The sequence below is a fragment of the Monopterus albus genome, unplaced genomic scaffold, assembly GCF_001952655.1.
Source record: "Monopterus albus unplaced genomic scaffold, M_albus_1.0 scaffold99.1, whole genome shotgun sequence".
NCBI lineage: Eukaryota > Metazoa > Chordata > Actinopteri > Synbranchiformes > Synbranchidae > Monopterus > Monopterus albus.
The window spans coordinates 77,041-101,861 of record NW_018127979.1 but is presented as its reverse complement, the minus strand read 5'-3'; the positions used below and the strand labels follow the sequence as shown (position 1 = coordinate 101,861).

The window sequence follows — 24,821 nt, the reverse complement described above, 5'->3', positions numbered from 1 at the left end:
AAAAATTACTTCACTTTAGAAACCTATCTCAAACTCTTTTGTAAAACCAATGGGATGACTGATTTTTCATCTGTTTCCAGTAATAGTGTTCATTTTTCATGAATAAAGTGTCATTTTTCTTAATTCTGCTGCAATAAACCCACTTAATTTAGCTGTTGATTACACCGTAGAGAATAAACTTTGAAAAAAGTAATCCATGTTGAGCACTAAAGTGAGATTCTGGCCACATAAATCATCCTCATGACAGGTGTATGACATTAACTTTTGCTATAAATTTTTGTGGAATTGTAAGCAGACAGACTTCATTCCACTGAGGAAATTTGTGCACCAGCTGACGTAACATAGATATCTGAAGTGGCTCAGAGAAGGGAGAGACAGGTTCGGACTTTTAACTAATCTGTGTCCTGATCTCCTCACTGCCACATATTGCACTTAAAGAAACAGTCTTAACATTTTTGGAAACCCTTTGCTCTCAGACTTAAGGTGCTTACTTTGAGCGTCCTCCTCCTCCATTTGGATGGAGGGTTTTTATTCCATCAGCTAATGGATTTGTAAATAAAATATTATTCGTCTGTTACAGCTTTGGATGTGACGGTGTCTTTTGGCTGCTTCTTCTCACTGCTCTTTCTAGATGGTTTTGGTGGCAATGACAGCAGTGACATTGGCGATAAACTATGTGTTTGTTTCTATTAGTTGCTGTTTTCATTCATCTCTCAGCTCACTGCTGCCTGTAAGGCCAAACTGCAGGTTGAATAAATCACTTAGAAAAAAAAATGTCAGGTCAGTTTGATTATCAGGTTCATTTTAATCTGATTGATTGGTTTGTGGATGTAGGGCATAACATTACTCACTTTGTGATAATTTGGTTTTAACTTTCATACACTGTCAGAATTTTTATCTTGGTGCCAAGGCTTCAAGATACTGGATATGTTTCGTAGTGCAACAGATTTCCCCATATTTCTTTCCCTTTCACCTGGTCCAAAAGCCTTTACCCAGAGTCAGTTTCATTTCTGTGCGTCACTGTTTAGCCCATACTTGAAGCAGTGAGAGTTTTCAAGCCTGGATCCATTTAATATGGGAAAATACACCACTTTGAACAGATCACGTTTCTGGGTTTTTTTTGTTTTTTTTTTTTTTGATTTGGTAACAGTTGTACTCAAAATCTTTAAGACTGCAAATCGGTGCAGATTTTTAAAAAGGTTTTCATTCACATTTTCTTAAATGAACAAATGTATACAGTAATTTTGTGATTGACATGCAATTCTTTGTCTTTATTTTAACTTAGTTTTACCTCTGTGGAGCAATTTATGACTGTTTTGTTTCTCTCTCTTCCAGGTCGTTTCCGTCAGATCGAGGTCTTGACCACAGTAGCTAATGAGTTCTTCCAGCTCTACAGTCAGGTCTCTGGTCAGCCCGTCAAGTGCATCAACTCCAAGGATCAACAAGGTAGCAATGCCAACTGTGCCAGGTCCACAAACAAATGGGATTTGTAAGGGACAATTCCTCTGGTAGCATCTGTTTCAAATAAAAGGAACAGGGATTTAGAGCCTGACACTGAACGTTTGAAGCTTCAGATGGCAATAGAATATCAGATTTGTTAAGGACAGAAGCTGAGAACAGCTGTGACTGCAAAAATGTAACTTAAAGCTGATGCACTGTGCCCAGTGTGTATAGGATGTGGGGAGCTTGTGACTGATTGCTCTCTGGTATTTTTTTTTCTCTACAAGATGTTTTAATGCAAAATTTTTCTCAAGAAATTAGCCCTTTTGTTGTCAAGATAATTAACCTGAAAACATGCTGACTGGCCCCAAATACACTGTTCATCTTCAGTATATATAAATAGTGTTAGATTATTTTTATCAGCTATATAAAGATTTAATCCTAATCTTTGTTCAGGGATCAAATATCGCCTTTAAATCAATGGAAATTCCAGATGTTTTAGTCATAAATAAATAAGTAAAATCCCCAAGAACCATTTAGATTTGTTTTCTTGTTTGGTTGTTGTCGTCACCAAAATATGACCATTTTAGTCAAACGTAAGCAAATTTCTCCTTATTTGTCAAGGAAAATATGCCACATTCATTTTTTTTATTGGAATATTGAATTATTTTCACCAAAGATATTATTACAAAAACAATAAAAAGAGTTCCAAACTCGTCAACAGAAGCCATTTCCAATCAGTCCCTTAATTATTAATGCTGGCCACATCATCACTGTAGCTCTGAGTGTCCTTTGAGCCACGTTTTCAAAATGAATTTAGTCTTAAAAGCCCTACACTCTCCGATACTCAGTTTGAAAGAATTCCACATCCCAGCTGCCTTAACTGAAAAGAGTTCTGACCACATTTTGTTGACCTAGACTTAACAGTCTCCTCTTCTAGAGGCTCTCGTCATTCTTGAGCCAGTGCTGTTATACATATTGTTAAAAATGTCAGCCGATATACCTTTGAACTGTACTGCAAATATGATAAGAATTGGGTTTTTCATCCATTATTTTCAGTGCTTGCTTATACAGAAGTTGAAATGGTTATAATAATGTACTAGTTGTATGAGACCAAGTTGTGATATAGTATGAAAAGTGCGACAATATCATTGAGGGAATGTAAAGTTTTTCAGCATCTGTGCTCATTTGGTTCCTTATAAATCTGGAGCAAGATTACATTAAATTGTTTTTAACATTTTGAGATGGTTTTAAATCACACCTAAATATTTGACATGTGGAACATTCAATAGCCTCTGTCCTCTTACTATAATTTTAAGAAGAGGGGCCTCCTTTTTTTAATGGAAAAACACATACAGTTTTGGATGAATTCATTTGTACATTAGTTTCAGTTTCATAACACTTTTGTCATCACTATAGGCAGAAATTACAGTAACACAGTATGAGTTTGCGTTAAGAATTTAGCACTGCATTTAGATAACAGTGTTTATTCTGATTTGTTCATCTTCACAGGAGGAGGAGGAGGAGGAGAAGGAGGAGATGACTTCGCACCTCCACCTCTGAAGAGGAGCAGCTCGGCTCTGAACGCGGCGAAACTCTTCAAGAGAACCATCACCAGACATAACCTGCTTGCAGCACCGGCCGCCACTCAGTCAGCTGAAGCCCACACACCTAACCAACACAAACAGCTGAACGGACACACCCCCTCTGATCACGCACACACCAACGGTCATGCACACACTGGTCCAGAACAGGATGGCTCCAGTACCGACCCCGAGCACCAGGGAGAGACGGTCGGTCAGAAACACGTCCGTAGGAGAGACAGCCCCTTGGCAACTGTTACAGAGGAAACCAATGGGGATGGAGAGATGCATCGACTGACAGATAACAGGTACAGCCAGTGTTAGCTCACTATTATTTAGACCAGTTTGCAGTAATGGACGAAGTATTCAGATGTTTGACTTAAGTAAAAGAAGTATTTTATTGACTTACCTATTAAATCTTACTTTTTTTTTTTTTTTTTTTACAAATTGCTGTATTATTTGATCAATATAAATTAAACTATGTGGTGTAACTTTTAACAACTTGTATACATCTGAAACTGACAAGGGGTCCAAACTAAACAGTGTGCTTTTTATAAGGAGTCACAAGGTGAAAGGAAACTACTGGCTTATCATTTTAACTATACATTTTATTTTGTACTTGGGTTTTGTTTTGTTTTTTTATGTAACAACCTAATTTGTGAACTAAATAGCTATCAGATAAATGTAATAAAGTACAAATTTAGTGTATTAGAAATATAAAGTAAATACAGTGAATGTACTCAAATCTTTACATGAGTATTTAAGTAAGTAAGGACTTTTCACCACTGACCAATGTCTGATCTCCCATCAGTCCTGAACAGACTAGCACTGGACCGACAACCAATGGAGAGCCAGAGTCAGCTGAACTTCAGTCAACCAATCAAAAAACAGAGGAGAGAACCCACATGGTTAGAAAAGAAGAGGAGAAGGAGAAGAACCTTACCTCAGTGGCAGAGAAAGCTCCTCTCCCCCTAGCCCCACCTCAGCTGGCCCAGCTTCGTAGTGAAAACGCAGACTCTTTTGACATGGAGGAGGTAAGGTGTTCTCCCTGGACTTGGGATGTACCTTGTCCTTTCATCACAGATCTATTGGAGTTACAGGATGCATTTCATCAGAACATGTAAAGCAAGTGAATCAACAGGAGACACTGCTCTGAGCTAAACTGGAACCAGTCTGCGTTATTCTCCCATGATAAACTTCTCTTCAGACTGTCATTTCTAGTGTTATTTGATTGATACCATAAAAGGAATTTATTTCATGTTACATAATGTTCTGGACACATGATCACTCTTTAGTTAATGTGTGCCTCCCAAGGCCAGTAAACACAGACTACAAAAATACTTTGGCTTTCATGCAAATAAGATTAAAATCATCCTCTATTCATATTTGAATGTACCTCTAGGACAAGTTTACCTGCTGATGAGTCTACTGCTTTAGGAGAACAGGCATGTTAACCCAGCATATCAGCATAAATCCAAACTGCTGTGTAGCGACAGACCTGTTAGTAAAAGATCCTGAATCTCAGCAGCTTTTTTTGTTTTGTTTTTGTTTTTGTTTTTGTTTTTGTTTTTTTTTTATTCAATGTGTTTGTCTTTCAGATTCAGAGTAACGAAGATGAGGCGCTGCCATCTGGGAACAGAGCCAATGGTGAGTTCACGTCTGATTTCAGCTTTCGTCCTCAGTGTCTGTCTTGACTTAATTCAAAGTTGCACTGTGGATTTTTCTCATAAACAAAAAATATTTACATTCAGTGCGACTCACCAAAACATTTTGCATTGTTTACTGTGTCAAAGTCAAAATAAGTTTTAAAACCTTAATGTTTTAGTTTATACTTAGCTGATGTGTGAAGTTGTTTTTTTAAATCATATTACTTCTAATTTTTCTGTTTGTTAACATAATACACAGAAAACCCAGGGGGTGAGGTAGCATTATTCCAATGATAGAATACTGGAAAGTTGCAACCAACAATTATTTTCAGTATCAATAGGTCTGATAGTTATGTCAGGAAATACTGAAAAATGTTCATTATTATTCCTTAAAGCCCTAGTTAAGACATGATTATTGCTTGTTTTGTCTGACCAACAGTCAAGTACCCAAAGATTTTGAGCAAATATTAAACTACTTCCTAGTTTATATATCACAGAAGAATATTAATCTAGTAAATATTCACATTTAAATATCTAATACCAGTACATTTTTGGGATTGCGTATTACTTAAAAAAATTGTGGCCAGTTATTTTTGCCTATGGACTAATCATTTAATCAATTAATTATTTAATTTTTGGAGTACTGGTTGGTGCCTGGGAACTAACGAAACTGCCATGTGGGAGTTGATAGATTCTCTTAAAGCGGTATTAGAAAAACTGTTATGTAATGAAGTCCTGTGATTGACTGATGGGAAAGAAATAGGCACTCATTAAACAAAGAATGTCTGTATAATAATAATTTGTAATGTCTATCTTTGTGTGAATATTGTCATAGGTTGTGGTTGTGTTTGTCTACCACAGACATGTGCATACATGTTTATGGACTGCTACACAACTGCATACAGGCTATGTAATTCAGGCTTGATGCAGTAAGTCGGGTTCATGTTTTGGACATTTTCACACAGCAGATTGAAACATGATCATTTCTCCACCACTGCAGCTACAGAGTATGCATAAATCACTGACATACCAGAGCAGTGTTATATAATGTTTTTATTAAGGGTTACAACATAAGACTCCACAGCTCCTTCCACAGCAGTTTGTTCAAACTGTAAGAAGGTGTTTTATTGTCATTTTAAAATGTCCTGTATCAAATAGAACTAACTGTATTATGGGATTAGCCATCAAAAAATGTAAGGAGGTTTAATACTTTACCGCCCAAACCAAGCATGCCGGTTGTATGTGGTGCACTGGTCACAGAGCTTTACATCCTTTCCCAAAAATCCACCATAAGCCACGCTAGATTTGATGGTGAAAGAGAGTCTTGTAAGACTTGAAATATATGTAATATTTCTTATAAAGAGGGTAAAACATCATGTATGATTCTTAAAAATGTATAGAAATTCTGCTTTGTATCTAGTCTCTGTTTTTACATTAGTCAAATTCTTGGCTGAAGTATTCTGAGTTAACCAATTCTCTGACAGGTTTTTAGGTAGCTCAGTAAAGGTAAACTTGTAATAAAAGCATATATCACTGTGCATTCTGGCTTTGAGTTACATCCTTCAAGTAGAATTTAATGAGTTTCTGTTTTATAGGATTTCTGTTTCTGTAGGATTTGTTAGTTTATTCTGAGACATCTGTTTGTGCCACCTGCTGGATATATAAAGTACTGCAGAAATAATCACTGTTTTTATTGTCTGTCTCTCTTTCTCAGACCTGTTGCGGAGTGTCAGTCAGCAGTCAGACAGCAGCGGTTTTGCTGAAGAGCCCTCTGCTGACACCAGCAGCTGTCTCAAGGTCTGATTCTGCTTTCTGTTGGATGTCTGTCTCCCCTTTATCACAGTTTAAGTTGCCACCTTTGAACTTTTAAGTCATTTGAACTGACTCATAAATTCCAGTCAGTCTTATCACACTAGGAAGAGAAACATCTGTCCAAATTAGACGCATGCGAATTATAAAAACATCATTTCATGGTCTGTAATGAAACCCTATAAGTCAGCCTCTCCGAAAACAAACATTCAGAGCCTCTGTAGCTGCAGATTCTCACATGTCTGAAAATCCTTTGTTTCAAGTAAAAATACACAACTTGTCTTGACTGAAGAAAACAGCAGCTTAACTGGTGGCATTTTTGTATCCACGTGGACACTGTTTTCTTTCTTTCTTTTTTTTTTTTTCAAAAATAGCATGCATTTATTTAGGCCCTTCTTATTGTTTTAAAGTATGTCTTAAACGCAGCTGATTAGAGCGAACGCCCCGAGAGGAGTACAAGTTGTAATAGTGCATGTTGTGCTTTTGCACTATGAATTTTGATTGTTTATTACAGACCGCGTAATTGTTTTTCCACATTTTAGGAGGGGAAAAATAATCAGTTTTATAAAACAGTAAAAATCAATGAGAATGTTTTACAGTGTTTAGCATTTATTTCGTTATGACAGAAAATTACTCAGCAAATTTGAAAATCTGCTGATAAAGGTTAATTGATCTTTCCATATGACTTCTGCAGGGAAATCATTAATAAATAATCAGAGGTCAGATGATGTCACAGAATAACAAAGTCAAGCAGATATATTCTTTATTATCTCCCTAATCATCTCTCGGCCCCTCAGATTTATGACTCTCTATAGGGCCCAAGGTTGGGAACCATTGGATTTAGGGTGACATGGCATCTTACCCATTGATGCATCAATATTAATTCTAATAATATCCTAATTTATCAGTCACTGTCTTTTTTTTTTTTTTTTTTTTTTTTTTTTTTTACAAAATTAGTACTTTTACTTAATACATTTTGCAGATATTATTTCTGGAGTTTGATTGCAGGAATATTTATATATTTTGTTGGTAGTTTCTGAATATTTATTTCACAACTGGTAATTGTTAATTAATTGTAATTAGGTGCAGGAGAGTAGTGACAGCTGTGACAGTGAGACCACTGTCACATCACACCCATCACAAGATGCGACCACGCCCCTCGCAATGGACCAACCAGCATTTGATTTGCCAGATGGCAGAGAGGAGGAGACGAGGCCTGAGGATGCTGTTGAGGCTGATGGGAAGAGTAGTTCCAGGGAAGAAGACAAGTATGATGGGAGTTTAGAACAGGTTCCACACTACATGCCTCACCACCTTCCCATTAACAGACCAACAGAAGCACAGCAGGACGAGTCTCAGGGTGAGGAGCAAGTTGAACCTGAACCAGAACCAGAACAGGAGATTACTCATAGTATGTCTGCTTCAGAACAAGAACCACAACAGAACCAGGCCGACATCGCCCCACACACAGAACCACCTACAAAGGGAGTGGTTCCTGAGGATCAGGCCCAAGAAAATAATGCATCCATGGATGATTCTAGTTCACTTTGTTCTTCTCCATCCTCTGTGGTCCTTAGTGCTCTGAATCGAGCCAAACAGAACCACCTGAGCTTGGTAGGGCAGCAGTTCGACCCACAGCCCAATGACGCGCCCCAAACCCCAGAAAGAGAACGAGGCAGATGTGGCATCCGCATGCAGAGGTCCTCCTCCCTGCCTTCCACTCTCCTTTCGCCCAGCAGGGTTGTGTCTTCTGTCAAGATCCAGTTTGGGCGAGGCCAGGCGTCCTGCACCCAGCCCAGGTACTCCTTTAAATACACCCAGGAAGCTGGAAAGGACAATGAAGAGCAAGAGCAAGAGAAGAAAGAAGGACCAACCAACTGTCTGTCTACTCTGTATATAGGCCCTGCCCCTACATCTGGTTCTACCCACCAGGCAAATAGACTTCCCTCAGAAGCTCCCATCCCACACTACCTGATGCGGTCAACCCGTTCCCTGCATAGCTCCAGTCCTCCTCCTGATTGGCCACCGCGTGGCTCTGACCGTTCATGGAGCATCCAGAGCGTTCCTGATCTCTCCTCCAGTCACAAGCAGACAAGCCACTTCCAACAAAACATAGCCATCAACCAAAACAAGCAAAACTGGGGTTCAGGGCAAATGGCGTTAAGCAAAACTGGGGTTCAGGGCAAATGGTGTTCCCTCACCCTCACCCTCACCCTAACCCTAATTCAAATCCTGCAGCTCAGTACCCTAGCCCCAATCCCAGTCCCAGCATTAACCTCAACCCATACCCTTTCTCTTTGAACCCTCCTCCACAGTACCCCTCTGCTGTCCACCCATACACTAGTCTTCCTAACCTCCATCACCCCCAGAGCCCCTTCTTGAACAACCATTCCAGTCTGACCAGTCTTCACCAACCCACAGCTCCCACAGTCCCTCAGCATGGCAGCCTCTCGGATTTGCATCAGCCCTCAAATTCCTCAGCTCCTCACCACATCAGTCCTGGAAACCTGCATTCCGAGTCTCATATGATGCACTACCAGGGCTACAATCATCTATACAGTCAGTACTCCCCTTACTATGCCTCTCCTTACGGCTCACACTGTGCCTCACCCTACCCTGTTTACCATGGGTACAACATGAGCCAGCCGCTGGCGTTCCCCCACCCCATCACAGAGTATCCGCTGTTGGCCCCAGAACACAGCCTTCACCCGGGTCTTGCTGCTCCAGGCTTCCTCCCAGGCCTGGCCTCAGCCTTCAACCCAAGTCACAGCCTGCACCAAGGGCTCATTCCTCCTGCGTCTGCACTACCAGGTCCCACCCAGAGCCCATCCAGCACTGAGATGCAGCTGAGGAGAGTTTTGCATGATATCAGAGGAACGGTTCGGAGTCTGAACCAGGTTAGTCCTTGTCAGTCTTAGTCCCTTTAGCTTTTGCTGTTGCTTTAGCTGTAGTCTTTTGTGGTTGTAGTCCTATTAGCTCTTCCTATCTTAGATTGTTATTTTGGCATCGTCCTTTGTTTTCTCTTCTAAATAAATGTGGACAACTTGGGGGTTTGTTTAAAATTTGTATTACAGCCTGATGCTGAAATAGTTGCCCCATTAGGCCCACTGTATCGTAGTGTTGTTGATGACATCATGTCCTGTAGTTAATAAATTGTACCTTTTTATAAGTGAAGTGATTTGGACCAGGTTGGCTCCAGATTGTTCTTTTGTCAGCCTGCTATGTTCAGTTTCTGTCCTGACATCACTGTCCTCTCTATCTAGAACCGAGCTGACACTCCTGACAGGTTCACTGAGCACAGAGGAGCTCTGCCCAGTCACCAGGTACTGTCATCCATCAGTACCCCTATAAATTCCATCTGTTGCCTTTTCCTGCCTGCTGTGCAGTAGTTAAATTTGTGATTTAAATCCAGCGGGTTAGTTTTTGTCTTGTTAATTTTCACTATGTACAAGTTTTACTGGACTTCCATGGCAGAAACATAAAATCACACACTCCTTATGAAGGTGGAAAATGTTCTCTGAGTGGGTCGTTACTAAGGGGTTAAATTGAGGACCATGTGCTTCATACCTACATAGTTCCCATCAGTTAGTACTCAGACTCTAATAATTAACATAATAGCAGTGCATATATATGACTTATTTTCCAGTGTGATGTACTGAGGCAACAAAGTGGACTGTTGGTGTTGTCATTATGATCAAAGTGTGTTTGACCTTACCTCTCTCACTGTTTTCAGTCTCTGACAGAGTTTCAGCAGAAGAGGCGCAGTTTAAACTTATTCCGCAGCCAGATGATGGACTTGGAGATGTCAATCATCCGACAGCAGGCTCTGGCCTACAAGCACCTGAGCCCTGCTGACAGGTGACTCATAAAAGCAAACATGCATGTTTTGCAGTAATCTGGACCAATGATACTGTATCTAATATGATGTTGGAACGCAAACCTTGTGTGTGTGTGTGTGTGTGTGTGTGTGTGTGTGTAGGTCGGAGTTGGAGCACCTTCAGTCTCTGAGGTCAGCAGTCAGAGAGGAACTACAAGAGCTGGAACAACAGTTGGAAGACAGACTGTTGGAGCTGACACATCAAATGGTATATACATGCTACACAGAAGATATACACAGTACAGACAGCACAGGGTATAAACACATGCTGCAGGGTATATACACCCAATACAGGGTATGTGCACACAACACAGTATTGTTTATACACTGTATACATACAGTATACACACTATATACAGATGGTGTATACCCACAAAACACACATCACATGATTAGAGGTGGGTATTGTTTCAGTTTGATCAATTCTGATTCTGCTTATTAAACTGTTCTTATTGATTCTTGGTTCTGATTAAAATATTTTTTGGAGAGACAAAAGAACCAATATTTCAACAACAAAAATGACCCTTCCTTTATTTTTTTAGCACATTTAGGCTATAACCAGTAAACTCTGAAATGTGACAAAGGTCTCTGTTTCCTTCATTTATAAAAAATAAATATTACAGCGTATATATACACACTACGTACCTTAAAGGGTAAATACAAACACCATATATACACAAGGGGTATATACACTATACATATATGCACACATTGTACAACAGATGGTTTATACCCACAAAGCTACAGGGCATAAACGTAAACTACAGGATATACTCAATAGTATACAACACAGGGTATGTATACTCGCACACTACAGGATGCATACACACATGGTATATACACATACGTACTTCAGATATGTACAGTACACACAGAATGCAGAGTGTATCAACAATACACAAATGTTTTACACACCAAACTAGTGCATACTGTACTGCAGTACATTTTAAAGCCCTTTTGAGGCAGTTAATTTGATTTTGGACAGATGAACTGGATGTGACATGACGTGACCATGTAGTGATGCTGTGCGTCCGTCTTCTCTTTCTCAGGGTCTCCATAGAGACAGTAGTGTTGACAGTCTGTGCACAGCCTCTGCACTGAGGGCCATGGAGCCGGTTAGCGCGCACACACACACACACACACACACACACACACAAAATTGTTATACAAAGCTAATAAAACTAAAGTTTGTCTTAATGTTTAACCTTTTCCTGTCTGTCTTATTGACTGTCCAGATGTCGGAACTCCTCAGAGAGCAGCTCTTCCTCCGATCAGAGCTCAGCTGTGACCATCACGAGCCCTTAACGGAGCCCTCCTCCCGATCGTCCAGTCCGGTCAGAGGAGGAGAAGAAGAAGATGAGGAGCAGAGACAAGGCACGTACCGAGCATCAATCAACATAATCCCCACCCTCCCTCCTCGACCCAGCGCACACACCGAGGAAGATGAGGAGCAAGACGAAGAGAAGGATGGAAGTGAAATAGGTGGAGGAGGTGCTGGAGAAGAACAAGAGGGGGAGGGAGCAGCAGGAGAAATCAGAGTGGAGAACCTGCAGTTGCTCATCAGAGAGGTAACAGTCTGCCAGCAACTTTACTTTGTAGGATGTTTACTGGTTAAAGACTCCACTTTTATTTTTAATTTCATCTGTGCCATAGAAGAAAAACACCTTCAATGAGAATGCAAGCACTGAAGAGCTTATTGTTCTGAATGGAATACAGTACCCAGAATTCTCCTTACAGGCTGACTTCTAAAAGAAGCATACTAATTTACTTCATATTGTCCCATACAGTATGTAGATAAATCCTTTTCTTTTTATCACACCTTTTTAAATGACAGGTCTACAGTACTTCACAGCCCATTGAATAGATAAATTCAAGGTAGATTTCAAGCCTGAATAAATGAGTTTTCTGGTGGCACAGCAGCTTACTGAGAGACTTCATGTTGGGTTTTCCTTTCATCTGTTGCTTGTCTATAGTTGTGAGCACAATAACTCAGGGATGATACTTAGCAGAAATGTCACACCTACACCACCAGTACACCAAATGGAGTGGAGGATCTAGTTAGATTTTAGAGCATCTTCTGCATAAATTTTCAAAATTTTACAGGAACCCATTGCTATAACTGTTCTAACTGTTCTGCCTCTGTTTTCCAGATTCGAGAGAGTGTTGCGCAGGAGGTCCGAAGGGAGATCTACAATGAGCTGCTGGCTGCTGCGTCCCCACAGTGCTCACCCCTGCCCACCAGGAGACATCCCCTGTAGTGATGACACCAGCAGAGCACCGCCCCTTTCACCCTCAGCCTTGCAACAGCCTGAACAGCACTACTGTCTGTAATACTGTATGGCTGAGTAACACTGTCTGTGTCGAACACTATGTGTCTATAACACTGTATGTCTGTAACACTGGTAAAAAATGAACAGCTACAGTACATGTGATCAACCCCACGCACCCCACTTGTAGCTGCCCTGCTGTTAATGAGCATGCTTGTTAGTGAGAGGTGGAGGGCAGAGCCTCAGCCAGGACACAGAGAGCACATTTCTGGTATGTGCTCAGTTGCAGTGTGCTGGTGTGATGCATGCTGGGAGCACCAGTCTTTAAAAGCCTGTCCCCACCTTCTCCGGTATTCATTTCCCTTTAAGCTGTTGGAAATGCTTTTTCCCTCACATCCTCTACTTTTTTAAACAGCTGTGATCAAAAGCCAGAACTTAAGACTACCACCATTGCCCCACTGTTACTAGTAAGTACTACACATGGTGCAACTAACAGTAGTGCTGCTAATTCCACCACTACTAATCCCAGTTTTGTGGGTGTCTTGAAGTTCTTTAACCCGTGGTCCTGGACATTAATAGACGTCATGTCTGTTTTCACATAATAAAGCTACACTGCAAGTCCATGTAACAATAATAATCAGCAACTTGTAGCCTAACCTGTGGCTAAAATGGTTTTGAATTATTTGCAGACTGATCAGGGTTAAATATACATGTAAACTACAGCACCGGATTCACCCAAATTACAAAGCAAACTTTATTTCCTCTCATCAGGCTGTATTTTTAGTTTTTTAATTCAGGGATTTCTGCCTACATGCCAATACAATAAAGGTGAATTAAATGTAAATACCTTGAATGGCCATTGCTGTAAAGTGCTGATCAAAACTAATATTAAAAACAGGGTTTGATTTTATGAAATTCTAGCAGATTATGATATTAAATTTAAAACCAAAATGATCTGCCTGTAAGGATACTACATGAGGCAGGAGAGAAATTATGTTCGGGTTTTCTATAATTTCATTGAACTGAGCCAAAACACACAACACCACACAGTGGACCAGCTTCTTTATAAAAACGCTAGAAATGCTTTAATTATCATTTAATCTATACACAAGGTTTACATTGCTTAATCTTTTAAAAAAGGGTCTGAGCTCTTTTGCACTTTAACATTACTCATTCCATTCACATTTCAGCTTAACATAAAAGGTATAAAGAGGGTTTTAAGGTATACTGTTAAAGGATCATGATGCTGTAGCTGTCATCATTCCTTCTTCATTATCATCATCATCATCATGCTTCTGTTCCTTTCGCCTCTGAAAGTTGAATCAATTAATTGTTCATTTCTGACATTGCAGTCTCATGTCAGTCAGTTCATAAAACATCATTTCACAATACATTTTCAATATTTGAAGGTATATTTTAAAGCCATCAGTCCCAGCACACCTGAGGTTCACTCGCACAGATGTTATCAGTAGTTTTAGCTGATGAACAGATGTCACCAGCGATCAGTTGGTTACTCAGAGAATCGGAACAGTAACAGCTTCAGACACCAGGACTTGTGCTGCAGTAGTTAATGCGGCCTTTTCTTTGTGTGCGTTGTCACTGAGCAAGTGAGGAGTTTGGTGTGTGATGTCAGGATGAGAGATCAAAGTTTAGTCTACAACAACAGCAGGTTTCAGTAAGTTGTCGTGGTGATGTTAATGATGATGTATTGGTCATTGATTGATTGTGACTGGTCCGTGTAGCCCAAACCTGAGCTGCGTTAGCATGTTAGCTTCTCACTGTCCAATGATGAAATCTGTGTGCAATAACAAGAACAAATATTGTGATTACAAGTTATCAGTAAATCACTGTTAATATTTCAGATGTGATCAGGCCTCCCACACCACTTCAGCACAAACTCTACCTGCATGTCCTAAACAAATTAATTTCATGTGTGCTGTTTTTGTTGAAACAGATTTTCTTCCTCTTCACTTAGAATCCACAGGACTCATTGATCATTGAACTACTAATTACTATTCACTAAAATTATCTGTTTTCTTCACCATTGAAGCCTGTGTGTAGTGTCTGTGTGGTTACTCACAGATTTCTGGGTAAAAAGGAACTCCCCATCATCATAGCTAAGTGTGATTGGTTAATGGACCAGTCAATTAAGTCAAACAGGCCCCTAAATACCTCTTTTTGTATCTTTGTAATGGAACAATAATCCTGAAAATTTCCACAGACTCGTATCAGAATGGAAATTATCTACTGAATGCCAACCTTTGTGTATGTGCATGTTCATTTGAGAGCAATGTAAAGAGAATCAAAGCTCAAAAGTTCACTTATTAATAATTTGGAGCTTTCTGACACATCTGATTTGGGTGTTTTTTTGCTCCAAATCATTATTAACTGGACATTTCATCTGTGGATAAACTTTGTTTATCATGTTTTACTGATCACAAACTCCGCTCTGCTGGACCAACACTCACTGTGATCTCTAAGGCTCTTCTTGTTTTATTTTTTTCTGGAGGATCCTTCACATGCTTCTAATTACACTTTACTGTCTGACTGTTGGTGTCCATTAATGTTTGTAGATGTCGATTAATGATGATATGTATTTTGTACTGATATCAGTGGGATGCAGGGGAGGGATGACTCTGTAGAGATGAGAATAATAAAGATGTATTTATTTTTTACTGCTGCCTCACTTCTGACACTGCGTGTGTGCGTGTGTGTGTGTGTGTGTGTGTGTGTGTGCGCGCGCTCGCGCGCACCTTTGTGTTACTTGCATCATGAGGACCGAAACCTGTTATCACACGCACACTGTGGGGACTCAGCCATCCTTGTGGGGACCAGAAGCTAGTATCTACAAGAAAATCACTGAATTTTAGGGTGGCAACATGGTTTAGGGTTAGGTGTTAGGCAAGTAGTGGTTATGGTTAAGGTTAGGATAAGTCTATTTATCACTGGTCGACAAGGCACTAGCTAAGAATATTTTCAAGTACTGCACAGAAGTATAATTTATATTAGACTTGCCTCCTATACCCACACATAATTTGTATTGGTGTTGGAGACAATAGTTATTGACTCACTGGGGCTGTTAGTAGTGTAGTCTTCTTTTGCTTGACAGTAGAACAGTGTCAGTGGCTGGACTACTGAGTGGACCAGGCAATCAGAGGTGACTGCCATTACGAGCCAGATGGGCCAGCCACTACCTAACCTGAGCAAATACAATGCAGATGCTGAGTGTCAAGCCACATATCTGCTCTTTGCTTGGGTGAGGATACGATTCAGGCTCTGTGTTGAGGATAAATTAGTTTTGGAAAATAGTGGAATCAGGGAGGCAAAATGTCAATACAACAAGAAAATATCTGGACACTTTGGCAACACTAGAGATGCAAAGAGTCTCTGGTGAGGCATCCAAGCTCTCACAGGCTATAAACCTCCACCTCAGAATTGTGACAGTGGCATCTCTCTACTGAACAGCCTCAGTGACTTCTTTGGCCGCTTTGAAACCCAGAACAACACACCAGCACAGAAGACCACCCCTCCCCCAGGTGAACAGGCTGTGTGTGTGTCTGCAGCCAGAGTGAATAAGGCCTTCTCCAGGATCAACCCACGCAAGGCAGCTGGACCGGATAACATACCTGGTCCTATTTTAAAGGACTTTGCCGAGGAGCTCAAGGATGTCCTCATGGACATCTTTAACATATCCCTGAGCCAAGCACTTGTTCCCACGTGCTTCAGGCCACCACAATACTTCCAATTCCAAAGAAGGCCCACCCAACCAGTTACAATGACTATCGGCCTATAGCACTGACTTCAACTATTATGAAGTGCTTTTGAGCAGCTGGTAATGCAGAACATCAAGTCCATCCTTCCTCTCTCTCATGACCCATTTCAGTTTGCATAAGGTCAAACAGATCCATAGAGGATGCCATTACTGCTGTTCTCCATCCAGCCCTCACCCACCTAGATTCAAAAAACTCTTACGTGCGAATGCTGTTACTAGACTTCAGTTCAGCATTCAACACAATCATTCCCCAGCATCTTATACAAAAACATGGACACTTGTGACTCAAAACCTCTCTCTGTAACTGGGTGCTGGACTTTCTAACAGGGAGGCCACAAAATGTGTGGGTCGGCAGCAACATCTCCAAGACCATCACGCTGAGCACAGGGGCTTCGCAGGGATGTGTGCTCAGCCCATCGCTCTTCACACTGCTGACCCACGACTGTGTGCCAACCTACAGCACCAACCACATTGTCAAGTTTGCGGATGACACGACTGTAGTTGGCCTCATTACCAACAACGATGAGGCCAACTACGGTAGTGAGGTGTGCCAACTGGTCCAGTGGTGTAAGGACAACAACCTCTTCCTCAGTGTGGGGAAAACTAAAGAGATTGTTGTGGACTTCAGGAGAAAACCTCTAAAGCATCCACCACTGACCATTGACGGTGCTATAGTGGAGAGAGTGAGCAGCACCAAGTTCCTGGGGGTGCACATCTCTGAGGACCTCTCCTGGATCAACACCACCACATCACTGGCCAAGAAATCTCAAACACGCCTCTACTTCCTATGCAAACTGAGGAGAGCCAGTGCCCCTCCCCCCATCATGTGCTCCTTCTACCGGGGCACCATTGAGAGCATCATCACTGGCTGCATCACTGTGTGGTACAGAGCCTGTACTGCCTCCTGCAGAAGGACCCTGCAATGCATAGTGAAAACAGCTAGCAAGATCATCTGCGCCCCTCTGCCTTCCCTCATGGACATCTTTAACACCCACCTCACTCGCAGAGCCATCAGCATTGCTTATGATACCTCCCACCCCACACACTCCCACTTCAGACTCCTGCCTTCAGGGAGAAGGTATCAGAGTCTTCAGGCCCACTCCACCAGACTTAAAAACAGCTTTATTGACCAGGCTCTAAGGATGCTGAACGCTATCCATTACTTCGCCTCCTCTGCCCCCTGTCGCTGGACTGTGACCCACCACAGACCATAAAAAGACTACCTCTGCTGTTTTGCACAAACCCAGTACATTCCCCCTTCTTGTTACATTACATGTAAATCTGCTGCTGACTGTTTTTACCATCATATCTACTGCTGTTGGTCATTTGCACTGCTGTCCATGTGCATCTTAATCTCATAACCATCTCACAGTCTTCTTGTTATTATTTGCACTATTGTCACTGATTGTACATGGTTTGAGTCATAGCCTATTAGATTGTACCGCTTAGCTTTATCCTAATCACTTTGACTTAGTTTTCTTATTTTTTTTTTATCTATTTTTACTGTACTTTTATTTTATTTTAGTTTCCTAAATGGTATAGCTTTCAATACTAGGTGAGAGAGAAACGTTATTTCGATTTTCTGTATATCCTGCACATATAGTGAATTGGCAATAAAAATCTTTGATCTTGATTTTATTTATTGTGGGGCACTGAAGATTTATGACTGCATGGCATGTGTTATAAAAATTCTGTTCTTAGACATGATTTTTAATATTGAATGTTTTTTTAAACTTTCAGAACAAAGCCATGTGAGAAACTGGCTGAAGAACGTTTTCTATCTTTCATGTGAAACTCTGTGTACTGTGATATACTCGACTACAGACTGTTCCAGACGAAGCCAGACACAACTGTCAACTGTAGGATAAGCATGTGTCCCAGTATGATTAGCGTCTAAGTCGTGTTGTCAGGGTGCACCTGTTTACTTTATGTTATGTTGTATGAACCTACCTCACTTAGACAACCGTGTATGCTCATGCTGACTTGTCTCCTTGCTGCAAGCAACCTAATTACTTAAAAAGATTCCAGTGACTTTGTTGCTTCATTAAAAATTCTTTTGACAGCATGACACCACCTCTTTGGGGCCAAATAATGGGTAAACATCATTTATTTCGTATACTGAGCTTTCATACGAATGCTCTCCCATTCTTTGGCACATGTGATTATGTATTATTGACTGAGGTACTAATACTTTGAGTATTCTAATTTTATGCTATTTTATACACCACACATAGTATTTATCTGACAGCCATAGTTACTAGTTTGCAGATTAAGACTACATATGAAGACAATAATAAGAATGATATTAGATGTGTTATAATAATAAACCACTTTACATTAAGTCACACCTAGGCTGTTTTCTACTACAACCTTTTATATTTGGGCATAATTTAGCAATTACCCAACATTTCTACTGTTTTCCTTCATTATAGCTGCAAATTTTTCACCTCCTACAGACAAACATGAGGGACTGAAACGCAACATCCTCGGCGGGTTAATATTTTCCACCGTCAGGGGGCGAAACGACAACATCAGCGCAGCTAAAACCCGGAGACCTTTATTGTGAAATCTTGAAGCCATAGCTGATCCGGAAGTTTTCCGCCAGAAGAACGACACTGATTGACCGGAGAGACAAGTTGGAAAAGCAAATGGTAAGACGGCAGTAAAATGCAAAAGAAATAGATACAGTAGGACGAGTTTCTTTTTAATAACAGAAACAATATGCCACTGGCCTTTGTCCTTGCTAGCTAATAACTATTAATTTAGCTAGCTCGGTTAGCGCGAAGGTAGCTCTAGCATGCTAGCGTTAGCTGACTAACGTTAACGTTATTTGATCCAAACACACATGGCGTTCGCTGGAAATTAATGCAGATTTATTATTACTGTCATAATAATTTGTCCAAACTAACATATGATGACAGATTTACACGTAACGCTACGTAGCGTTATTTATTTAGCTGGTTGTTTTGGATCACGTAACATAATGTTAGCCGTTCTTGTGCGTTAAACAATTTTACGATAATAAATCGTAAATTATCCAGTCTTGTATACAACAGTCCTTGTGTCGAATCTGTTTCCCCCATCGAGATGCTTATTCCTGTGTTTCTAGTAGCGCCCCCTCGGTGGTTATGGTTTGGATAAGGTAGTATGTGTTCAGGTTATGTAGAGGTTCAGGTTAGAAGAAATACGTCTCGACACAACACCAGATTCTTTACGTTCCCTTTATAGGGCCAGTTGACCCAAATACCAAAACAGGAGCCGTGTTGGCAACCAACTTCATTTCTTTCTATTTTGGTTCTGAAGGATCTACCTCTCAGATGAGATTTCGACGGCACTGAAAAATACCATCTAGAAATGACAACAATGTTGTAATGTTGTAAGGTAACCATTAGTTGTATGTGAAATGAGGAATTTCATGTTACGCTTTGATAGCTGAACAAGCTCCCCATCTTTCTAGCTGTATTGATAGTGTAAGTTTTAACAACGTTTCACTAAAATGCTACATGGGCTGCAGCGTTATGTCCCACATAAACTGGTCCAAAAGTGAGCAAAAATTTGCAAATGTAGTTCATTTGCTGGTCCAGGAAAATGTGCTGGTTTCTGCTAATTGGACAACAAAACACTAATGTTGCAGTCAGTTGGAATGGCTACAAATTACAACCAGAATAACTCAGTACAAAGGTACAAAATTGAAAATCTGAATGTTTGCTGGTCTTGATGGCAAACCGAATACCCATGGGTTTTGGACTATTGGTAGGGCTGAACTAGTGATTTAATTTATTACCTTGGGCTTGAGACATTGTGATGCAATTGGGAAAATAATCAGCAAAACCGATAATGAAATTGTTTGCTATACTTCTTAATGATTGCTGTTGTACCTGTCTGTCTTAATGATAACTTGTGTATGTTTTTCAGGTATGGACTCTCAAGACAGAAAATGCAGTCCTACGCAGGGAGAACACAGTGGTGAATAAAACCTAATATCCATACTTTATGATGTTGTGGTTACAATGGCAGTACTAATAGCTGTATTTTTAATATTCATCATCAACTCTGTCTTATGGACCCTCAGAGAATGAGGCCAGTTCAGCAGTAAAGAGGCCCCAACAGGCCGGCCCAGTTGAGAGAAGCTCCAGAGAGAGGGCATCCCCTCAGGCCAGTCCTGCAGGTCACAGTCCCTCCAGAAGCTCTGATAGCAGCAGCAGTAGCAATGATGATGAAGATGAACATGATGGTGCACTGAGGAAGATTAGGAGCAGCGTAGCTCAGATCAAAGTAAGTAAGGACTACGGTGGATGTTACTGGCATTTCATGAATTCATATGTACTGATTAGTGTCACTTCCTGCAGTTGTTAAAATTTATGTAAAGGAATAAAGATGCGGCTAATGATTGACAGAAGAGAACTGTGTTTTCATTACTGTTTTAGACATTAACTCCCCAGGTACCTACAGGCTTTTACTTAGTGACCCTGACCCAGGCTGATTTAAGCTGAACTGGAGCTGCTGCATTTTCTCTCTTAAAATATAGGCTTTTAAACACAGCCACATGCTTTTCTGTTGGTTCTCAGAGGAGTTAATGTCCAAGTCCAAAACTGAAGGAAATAATGCTGACCCTTTTTGTTTGTTCTTCCAGAGATCCAGATCCAGATCCAGATCCAGGTCCAAGTCTCAAGAGCAAGACGGATCCAGGTCCAGAGAGACAGAGAGATCCAGAGGACGAGACAGGTCCAGGTCCAGAGAGAGAGACAGGTCCAGGTCCAGAGAGAGAGACAGGTCCAGGTCTAGGGGACGAGACAGATCTCGGTCCAGGGAGAGAGAGCGGGAGCGCTGCGACAGAGGACGCTATGCTAGGTAACACAGACTCACAAAGAGAGATCTTGTGATTTAGTTTACCATGAAACACAAAACAAAAGAAACTATAGCGTTCACTTTCACATTACATTCTCCTCTTCCTCTGTTCCACTCAGAGATCGCTACGATGATCGTCGTGATGATAGGGACGGGCGCTTTGACCGGCGGACCAATCGGAATGCAGAGTCAGATCACAAGATGCGGGGCCCCTCTGCTTCTTCTCCAGCCAACAGAGAGCCGGCAGCAGCTGATGAGCCACCAGCCAAGAAGAAGAAGGACGAGGTCGACCCGATCCTGACGAAGACTGGTGGAGCTTACATCCCCCCCGCCAAGCTACGCATGATGCAGCAGCAAATCACTGACAAGACCAGGTCAGTGCAACAACAAAACAAATCCTTTGTGTAACAGAACTGTGTATAACTTGATATTCAAGAATCTTGCTTCTGCTAATGATATTAACTCAACTGGTAATTTTTGTTGTTATTTAGCAAACATGACGCTGATGCTAATAGAAATTACAGTAAGTAACTATCAAACCTAAACCGTGGACTTTCTGCTGAATATTTTACCACTGCTCTGTGACATTCGTTAACCCTGTCACTACAGCTGAAGACAATATAAAAGCTGCAGTAAAAACAGTCTATTGAAAATAATATTAATGTTAGTTTAGCATTCAGCGGATACCAATTACATAAATCAGTAATGATTTTCATGCACATAATGGCACCTAAAGGCAAAATCCTTGTTGTGCTATTGCAGGTCACACTAACATGCCAAGCAATTGTCCTCCCCAGGTGTTGTATTTGGAGTTGTTTGGACTGTTTAAGCCAATATGTTCCTTAACACTGGCATTGCTGAGTTATCACTCATTTCCTTTGCTGATGTCTGTATTGTCAGAGAGTGAGGAAAAAGAGACTGAACAAAGAACATGAAAGATTTGATAAGGTATTTGTTGGCTGCAGAGATTAACAAATTTTGGTATTTACAAGCTTGGAACTGGATGTAATTGGATCCAGCTATTAGAAAACATCCATACTGGGATTAGAAATCATCCTGTTATGGTAGATTTACACATTTAATCCTGTTAATGCTCTAATACAGTGTGGTGCATTCATGGATGATTTTACATCTCAGATTTGAGCATCAGCTTTAATGAGCTCTGACTGAAAACTAAACCTAGAAGACTAACAAAAAGCAAATAAGGATTTGTTATTCTAAAATACTTACTGTTGAGCAGCTGATTTTTAAGGTATAATTAATTTTGAACAGCAGTGTTAAATGAACTTGCAGCTGGGATCAATTCTGTTCTAACTCTGGGATGCATTACTGAAAGCTGGGCTGTTTATTTAAACAACTCTACATAATCTGTGTCCTGCTCCCACTGTGCAGCCTGGCCTATCAGAGGTTGAGCTGGGAGGCTCTGAAGAAGTCCATCAACGGTTTGATCAACAAAGTCAATGTGTCCAACCTCGTCAACATCATCCAGGAGCTGCTGCAGGAGAATATTGTCAGGGGCAGGTGAACAATAAAAAACACAGACAGACAACTACACATAACATTCAAATAAAATATACAAAATCTTTAACAACAAAATTCACATTTTTGGTAGACAGAGAGTGAAACACAAATCTTCAGTGCTATACAAGACAAAGAAAAGTCTACAGCTTAAGTGTTGTCTGACTGTTTCCCTGACTTCTTCTGGCTGTGTGACTGTCTACTTCCAGGGGTCTGCTGGCTCGCTCGGTGCTGCAGGCTCAGGCAGCATCTCCGATCTTCACTCATGTCTACGCTGCCGTCGTGGCTATCATCAACTCCAAGTTCCCGCAGATTGGAGAACTTATCCTGAAGCGCCTCATCCTGACCTTCAGGAGGAGCTACCGCCGTAACCTCAAGGTACCTGTCTGTCTGTGTTGATCAGTGGATCAGCATAAAATTTGTATTATGTTTCTTGTCATTATTAATATTAGCAGTTATGACCTTATTAGCAGCAGCAGTAGTGTTAGTGATGTATTAAAACCTGTGTATATTTTGTTTTCCAGCAACAGTGCCTGACAGCCTCGAAGTTTGTGGCTCACCTCATTAACCAGAACGTGGTACGTCCTGCTGTCTGACTGTGAGGCCCTTTTCAGACATGGGATAGATAACATTGCTGCGTTATCAGTCTGATAAAACGACTGCTTTCTCGCATGCTTTGATGTTAATGTCCCACATAGCTTTATTCAGATGTACCCATGAGCGTGACAGAGAAAGCCACAACATGTGTGGGAGATTGGACAGTACATCGAGTGACTTGTATTATACAAGGACAGTTTTCTTACTGCAATATGTCGGACAAATGTGTTTGTTTGTTTTTATTATTTCTCATGTTATTGCTGTTTAGTGCATTGTCTAAAACATGTATTTTAGTGAGCAGCACAGCTCACAAAGTTATAGGAGAGACATGTGCAGACACCCAGTCTGTTGTAATTGGTAGGCCCACTATACATAACAGTATCCTATATCACTACGTCTGAACCTTGTGCATTCTGTTCAGACTTATGCCTTGTAGAAAATGATGCGTACAGTAAATGTTACTAGGTCCGAGCTAGTAAGATTGCCATTGCAACTTTATGGAAAGGTGACCGGGGCGCTCATTAAGACAGGAAGTTGGCACGTTCAGATGCTGACAGAGTAAGGAGTGCATGTCTGAAAGGGGCTTTACACTGATGGAGAGTTTGACTTATGATGTTCAGCTCCAAGCAAAGTGTCTTGACTTCTCTCTCTCTTTCTGTCTGCTTCAATGTCTCTCACCCTCAGGCCCATGAGGTTTTGTGTCTGGAGATTCTCACTCTGCTGCTGGAGCGACCGACAGACGATAGCGTGGAGGTTGCCATTGCCTTCCTGAAGGAGTGTGGGCTCAAACTGACCGAGGTGTCCCCCAGAGGAATTAACGGTATGCTCTAGCTGAAACTGTTAACTTTTTACGATCCTTGCCATCATAGTTGGAGATGAGGCCAGTGTCTAATCATTCCATTTAGAGATAAAGTGATCATGGATTAGTCATTTAAGTCAGTTTTCATAAATAAAATGCCAAAGATTCTTTGGTCCCAGCTCCTCAAATTGAAGGATTTGCTGTTGTTGCCTTTGTTATATTACTGTAAACTTTAATCACTTCAGAAGATATTCAAATCCATTCCTGTTGTGCGCACACAAGATTCAATTTTAAATGGATAAAATTGTTGTTGTTTTTTTTTCTCAACCAGCTCAGCGTGATTCTTATAACTAAACGATAGTGCATCTGAGGAGGAAAAATCGCAAAGAGAGATCTCAAATAACAAGATACAGTGGTGTGAAAAAGTATTTGCCCCCTTACTGATTTCTTATCTTTTTGCATGTTTGTCACACTGTAATGTTTCAGATCGTCAAACAAATTTATATATTAGTCAAAGATAACACAAGTAAACACATCATGCAGTTTTTAAATGAAGGTTTTTATTATTAAGGGAAAACAAAATCCAAAACTATAGAGCCCTGTGTGAACAAGTGTTTGCCCCCCTGTCAAAACACTGGTTTATCGCACCTGAGTTCAATTTCTCT

At 40.8% G+C, this 24,821-nt stretch overlaps 2 protein-coding genes across 6 annotated transcripts in view; both read left to right on the top strand.

The window, feature by feature from the left end:
• Window positions 1-15,278, top strand: part of itprid2 (ITPR interacting domain containing 2) — a 45,460-nt gene extending 30,182 nt beyond the window's left edge. The window contains exons 10-22 of one of the 2 annotated variants that reach the window (XM_020609414.1): window positions 1,336-1,446; window positions 2,953-3,331; window positions 3,835-4,057; window positions 4,622-4,670; window positions 6,384-6,466; window positions 7,562-8,616; window positions 8,649-9,375; window positions 9,742-9,801; window positions 10,212-10,336; window positions 10,458-10,563; window positions 11,405-11,470; window positions 11,591-11,923; window positions 12,506-15,278. In XM_020609414.1, the coding sequence (XP_020465070.1) occupies window positions 1,336-1,446; window positions 2,953-3,331; window positions 3,835-4,057; window positions 4,622-4,670; window positions 6,384-6,466; window positions 7,562-8,616; window positions 8,649-9,375; window positions 9,742-9,801; window positions 10,212-10,336; window positions 10,458-10,563; window positions 11,405-11,470; window positions 11,591-11,923; window positions 12,506-12,613 (3,425 nt within the window). In that variant the 3' untranslated portion in view covers window positions 12,614-15,278. Of the gene's footprint in view, window positions 1-1,335; window positions 1,448-2,950; window positions 3,332-3,834; window positions 4,058-4,621; window positions 4,671-6,383; window positions 6,467-7,561; window positions 8,622-8,648; window positions 9,376-9,741; window positions 9,802-10,211; window positions 10,337-10,457; window positions 10,564-11,404; window positions 11,471-11,590; window positions 11,924-12,505 lie in introns of both variants that reach the window. The other variant, XM_020609413.1, reaches the window with a different exon arrangement.
• A 3,651-nt stretch (window positions 15,279-18,929) lies between these two features.
• cwc22 (CWC22 spliceosome associated protein homolog) overlaps window positions 18,930-24,821 on the top strand; it is an 11,888-nt gene continuing 5,996 nt past the window's right edge. The window contains exons 1-10 of one of the 4 annotated variants that reach the window (XM_020609320.1): window positions 18,930-19,045; window positions 19,698-19,775; window positions 20,310-20,360; window positions 20,467-20,669; window positions 21,028-21,245; window positions 21,362-21,616; window positions 22,635-22,763; window positions 22,970-23,138; window positions 23,285-23,338; window positions 24,042-24,177. In XM_020609320.1, the coding sequence (XP_020464976.1) occupies window positions 20,312-20,360; window positions 20,467-20,669; window positions 21,028-21,245; window positions 21,362-21,616; window positions 22,635-22,763; window positions 22,970-23,138; window positions 23,285-23,338; window positions 24,042-24,177 (1,213 nt within the window). In that variant the 5' untranslated portion in view covers window positions 18,930-19,045; window positions 19,698-19,775; window positions 20,310-20,311. The remainder of the gene's footprint in view (window positions 19,046-19,697; window positions 19,776-20,309; window positions 20,361-20,466; window positions 20,670-21,027; window positions 21,246-21,361; window positions 21,617-22,634; window positions 22,764-22,969; window positions 23,139-23,284; window positions 23,339-24,041; window positions 24,178-24,821) is intronic. The other 3 variants (XM_020609322.1, XM_020609321.1, XM_020609319.1) reach the window with 3 other exon arrangements.